General features: G+C 36.0%; 1 protein-coding gene across 1 annotated transcript in view; it reads right to left on the bottom strand.

Moving 5' to 3' along the window:
- Positions 1-6,186, bottom strand: part of CFAP20DC (CFAP20 domain containing) — a 506,982-nt gene that overhangs the window by 271,643 nt on the left and 229,153 nt on the right. Inside the window, exon 5 of the mRNA XM_042780469.1 lies at positions 578-692. Coding sequence (XP_042636403.1) covers positions 578-692 — 115 coding nt within the window. The remainder of the gene's footprint in view (positions 1-577; positions 693-6,186) is intronic.

Genomic DNA, 6,186 nt, shown 5'->3' on the forward strand with positions numbered 1-6,186 from the left:
CCTCCAGACCGGCAAAAGTCCACAGCTCAGCCCACCTTTCTCTTCACCTTCTCCGTTTGTTCCCCAGCCACACTGAACAGTCCTCAGTGCAGTCCCTAGCTAGCAGGGTGATTTTTAGGTTAATTCTTAAGTCCTACCACCACAGGAATCTGCGAGAGCCCTGTCTCTTTTTCCTATTACAGTTTTGATGATAATTATTGTTAGTTGCCACTGAGTTTTTTAGCTCCAACTCATAGCAATGCCATAGACAATGGTTCAGTTTCTGGTCTAGCACCATCTTCATAATCGTTTGTATTAGCCCACTCTTGTGGTCATCATACATTTTGAATGGCTTCCAACATTTTTTAAATATTGTATCAGACAATATTCTGTTGTGATATTACAGTGTTGAAATAACTACATTCTCCCACCTAGTAGATTGTAAGTGCTTGCACAGGAGGTGCACAAAGGGAATAAATTTTATTCATTTTTGTATCACCAGAGTACTTAAGAAAGTGCCTTAGAAACAGAGTAAGTCTATAATTAATATTTACTGAATTTAATTTAATATTTAAAGCAACATTCACGTAACACTTACAATTTTACGCTTGATCATAAAGAGTGGGATTTTAGCATGAAGAGGGGTTGAGGACAGTTCCTTATGGACCGTTGATAAATACAATCTTCTTTTGATGTTTCCTAAATCAGTAATTCTGAAAAAAAGAAATGGGGGAGAAGAGAAAGCCTCATCAATTTAATAACCACTTCTTTGGATAATCATTAAAATGATTTAATTTATCATGTAGACCCTTTCCAATAGGGAGATCAAACACAGAATTTAAGAATTACCTTTTTCTTTCAAGAAGTAATAAAATTTCTTCCTGAAATTCAAAGTACTCACAAGGCTGAATGTATAAATTCACTTAATATGCTAATTTATTTCATACTCTACACTAGATTTGCACAGTCCTTCAGACTTAAAAAAAAAATCAATTTGTATGAACTGAGAAACTGCTAGCTTTAATAACCCATGCTTGTTCCAGCCCTTAAACTTGTGTTATCTTGGGACATACTGTCACCTACTAAATAGGAAAACATTATGAGTTTCTTTCCCTAAAAATGCACTTGTCATTTTATATAGGCTCTTTGCCTGCTTAGAAACAGACACAAAGCACTGACTGTCGGTTTCACTTCCTAAGCATATATCTATGAACCCGAATTATAATACACAAGTATACTGCTCACTATTCAGGTCAACCCACAGTGATACGAAGGACATTGAATCTGAACATCTTTAACAGATTTAGACCACAGCCATGATCACAAAGATTAGGTCTGCTTCAAACTGATAGAGGCTCATTTTTACATTCTGTTTCCTTTAGGTCTCAGAGGTAACACAACAGGCATAAAATCTCCAAACCTGTCTCAGCCTGCTGTATTATAGAACTGATGCTTTCTTAAAGACTATCTTTTTACCTGAAAATAATCATTATTTTTTCATCTATTTTTAGCAACTATCTAGATGTACCATCCTGCTAATTTTCTATGATCAGTAATTCTCCAAACAGCCAAGATTTCATTCAAATATACTGTCAATATTGATAGCATAATGAACTATTTTTAAAATCAATACAGCCTATTCTTTAGCTCTTCCTTGCCTCCCTCTTACCACATTCCTCATCTCATTCTTTCCTCCCTCTAAAACACAGATCCTTCTGGGGAAAAAAAAAAAAAAAAACTACCATTGAACAATATCAAGAATAGCTATAGTAAAAATCAGGTAATATAATTTCAGAGTAGGCCCCCGACCTAAAAATTCTACCATACCTGCAATATACAATGCCATAAATGTACTTGAAAAAAAATAAAGTCTTTCAACCCAAAGAGATAAATTTTAAAATGCAAAAGTAATACTTCAGTATTACACTTACACATATAAGTAAATGTAGTATAACATTTACCATAAGGCAGTAATATGCCAAATGGGATTAGCACACGGGGATGGAGATGGGTGGAAGGGTGGTATGCAACACTAAAGTGCAGGAAGAAAATGCTACAACTTTCCTTCATCCTCTCCTTTTAAAATGTTATTTTAATGCACGTTTTATTATGAAGTAGTACAGCAACATATTTATGTATTTTCCAAATAAAGAGACGTACCTATATGGTAGGAGTGCTTAAACATTTTAGTAATGGGATACAGGATCGAAAATGTTTGGAAAGCACTGCATAAGGATGCTACTGGATCTCTTCTGTACGAAGCTATGATTAGGGAGTAACAGGAAACACTGCAGAGATTCTGGAGATGAAAACCTAACAGAAAGAGGGGTTGCATCACCCAAAACTCATCTGTGATAGTTTTATTAAAGGTTTGCTTTGTTTGCAGGGATAGCATACAACATAATTTCTATTTGAATTGGTAAAGGATCAAACTCCAAATGGAGGAATATCTATCACTTTATTGGCACATGAAGCTATAGGCCATTTCATTCATTCATATATTCCATAGACACTCACTGAGCCAGGCAACATGTTTTGGTATGGGAATACAATGGTGAGAAAGACAAGGTACCTACTCTCTCTGGAGCTTACAGTGGAAAAGGCAGATGACAAATACATAAGAGATACAATACAGGTTACCTAAATACAATGAATAAAATAAATAAGAGTTCAAGCTAGAAAATATCAAAAAACAACTTACTTCAGACAATAAAGTCAGCAGGGGTAGGAACTAGTAAACCAGGGGAACAGATAAGGTAGAAGGGGTATTTGACAGCTAAGTCTTAGATTTCTAGGCTAAGGTAAGCAGTTCATAAATTTATTGCTTCTAAAAAGAAGCTATTAGAGGGTCCATATTCTACTTTGCATAATGAATTGATATTAAAAAAATAAACACTATTAGTCTTTCTTATTTCATTATTAGGCTAAAATCCGTGTAATTGAAAGGGATAGGTTTTAGTGTATAATCTCATGTTTCGATAAATGTATGTAACCACCAAACTGATTTACAGAACACTTTCATAACCAGAAAGTTCTTTTCTAGTCCCTTTCAATCAATCCTCACATCCACAGGCAATCAATCCTCTGATTTCTGTCATCACAGAAACATGGAGGAACCTCACCACAAAGTTTTGCCTGTTCTTGACATTCTTGTAAATAGAAAGGTATACTATACATTCTTTTTTTCATTTAACATAATGTTCTTGAGTTCTTCCATCCTGTACCATATACCAAGAGGTATTTTCCCCCTACCTTTAGTTGTTGGATATTTTACAGATGTGCCAATGTTTACTTACTCATTCTGCTGATGGGCATTTGTGTTGTTTTCAGTTTTGGATTCTTACAAGTAAAGTCACTATGAACATTTTTGTAGATTCTTCTTGTGAACTTATGTCTTAGTTCTCTTAATAACTAGAAATGGGATTGCTGGGACTCTGAAGCTCGTATAACTTTATAGAAATAGTTCTTCAAAATGAATGAACCATTTTATACATCCACCAGCAATTCACGAAGTTCTAATGGTTGCACAGCCTCACCAGCATTTGATGCTATCAATCCTTTTTATTTTAGTCATTCTAGTGAGTATGAACCACCGACCACTTCTTGGAAGGAAGATTGGACATTCTACTTCCATAGAGATACAGCCTTGGAAACCCAAGGAGAGGTTGCTATGAGTCGGATTCAATGTGACAGCAGTGAGTTTGGTTTGGTTTGGTGAGTGAGTATGAAATGGATGAAAATGTATCATTACTCAAAAATGAAATGCAAGTAAAATCACAGATATAGTAGTTTCATATTCAATACTTTTACATATGCTTATTGGTATATCTCCTTTTGTGACATGTCTATTAAGTCTTTTCCTTAATTTTTTAAATGGGGTTGTTTTGTTATTCAATTTTAAGAGTGCTTTATATATTTTAGATACATATTTTTTGCTTTATAAATGTATCTGGATATATGTATGTACTGTAAATATTTTCTTAAGAGTGTCTTATTTAACTGTTTATTTTAAAATAATTTCTAACATTTATTGTATTCAACATTTTCTATATGCCAACATTGTACTAAGCATTCTATATGTATTATTTTACTTAATTGTCCCATAAATGCTGTAAGGTATCATCTCCATTTTACAGATGAGGAAACTGAAGTTTAAAAAATTTAGATATCCAGTCACACACCAAGCAGAGTCTGGATGTGAACCCAAAACAAATTAATTCCAGTGTCTACATTCTGAATCACTGGCTTTCTTTCTTTGGGGGATGGTGGTACCATGGGAGAATGATCTTTGCTACTAGGAACAAAATATTAAATAACTGATGGCTAAGAGTCCTACAGGTAGTTCTGATGGTGCAGTCATTAAAGCATTTGACTGCTAACCAAAATTTCGGAGGTTCAAACCCACCAGCTGCTCCACAGGAGAAAGATGAGACCATCTGCTTACATAAAGATTTACTGACTTGGAAACGCTAAGGGCAATTCTACTATGTCTTATAGTGTTATGAATCAGAATCGACTCAATGGCAGAGAGTTTGGGAAGAGTCCTACCCTGTACTGTCTTTAGACAGACATTGCCTATGCTTGCCATTTTTCCTTTTTTTTTTAAATTCTTACTTACGACCACCTCTGAGTCTTCTTCCCATTGACACATTTTTCATTTAAATATGTAAAACCAACAAGAACAAAACTTTAATACAAGTACTACTGACTGTACAATTAAAAGCTCAGACACTTATCTTATTTTCCTAATTTTCACATTCATAGGGGTGACCTCACTATGTAACTATAGGACACGTATATTTACCCTCCTCTGAGTTGCTAGTAAGGATCCCTGAGAATTACTGATTGATACCTGATGTGAACATCTGGGCTCAAACAGTGCTATAAGCTATTGCATCCTGTCAAAGACATTTTCCTAGTAGTTTTGTATCTATTTTTTCCTTTGGTTTTCATAGCCAGTGGCTAGCTCAGGTATTTTTTGTTGCTTGAAATAGCCTTCAATTCCCTCCTATTGTGGCCACCAGCCATGGAATTAAAGGTCACTCCCCAGCTCAAATTTCTCATTTGGCATCTTACGTTGTTAGGTGTCACAGAGTCATCTCTGACTCATAGTGACTCCATGCACGGCAGAATGAAACACTGCCCAGTTTTGCAACAGCTCCATGATCTTTGCAGTACCTGAGCCTGTCATTGCAGCCACTGTGTCAATCCATCTTGTTGAGGGCCTTCCCCTCTTTCATTGACTCTCTACCTTACCAAGCATGAGATCCTTCTCCAGGGAACGGTGCCTTCTTACAACATGACCAAAGTAGGTGAGACAAAGTCTGGCCATTCTTGCTTCCAAGGAGCATTCTGGCTGCACTTCTGCCAGGACAGATTTGTTAGGTTTTTTTGGCAGTCTGTGGTACTTCCAAGTATTCTTCACCAGCACCATGACTCAAAAGCATCAACTCTTCTTCGGTCTTCCTTATCACTGTCCATCTGTGTATATGAGGTGATTGAAAATACCATGGCTTGTGTCAGGAGCATTTTAGTCTTCAAGGAGACATCTTTGCTCTTCAGCACTTGAAAGAGGTCTTTTGCAGCCAATTTGCCCAGTGCTATACACCATCTGATGTTGTGACTGCTGCTTCCATTGGTGTTGATTGTAGAACCAAGTAATATGAAGTCTGAAAATTTCAACCTTTTCTCCATTTATCATGCTGCTGATTATAGGTCCAGTTGTGAGGATTTTTTTTTTTTTTATATTAAAGTGTAATCCATATTGCAGACTGTATTCTTCAGTCTTCATCAGTAAGTTCCTCAAGTCATCCTCACTTTCAGCAAGCAATACTGTGTTGTCAGCATATCGCAGGTTGTTAATGAGTCTTCCTCCAATCCTGATGCCACTTTCTTCTTCATATAGTCCAGCTTCTCAGATTATTTGCTCAGCATACAGATTGAATAAGTATGGTGAAAGGATACAACTCTGACACACTCCCTTCCTGGTTTTAAACCATGCAGTATTCCCTTGTTCTTTTCAAATAACAGCCTCCTTGTCTATGTACAGGCTCCTACGAGCACAATTAAGTGTTGTGGAATTCCCATTTTTCTCAATGTTATCCATAATTTGTTATGATCCACACAGTCAAATGCTTTTGCATAGTTAATGAAACACAAGTAAACATCTTTCTGGTATTCTTTACTTTCAGACAAGATTTATCTGAC

The sequence above is a fragment of the Orycteropus afer genome, unplaced genomic scaffold (assembly GCF_000298275.1).
Source record: "Orycteropus afer afer isolate SDZICR_OR568_19922 unplaced genomic scaffold, OryAfe1.0 scaffold00041, whole genome shotgun sequence".
Lineage (NCBI taxonomy): Eukaryota > Metazoa > Chordata > Mammalia > Tubulidentata > Orycteropodidae > Orycteropus > Orycteropus afer.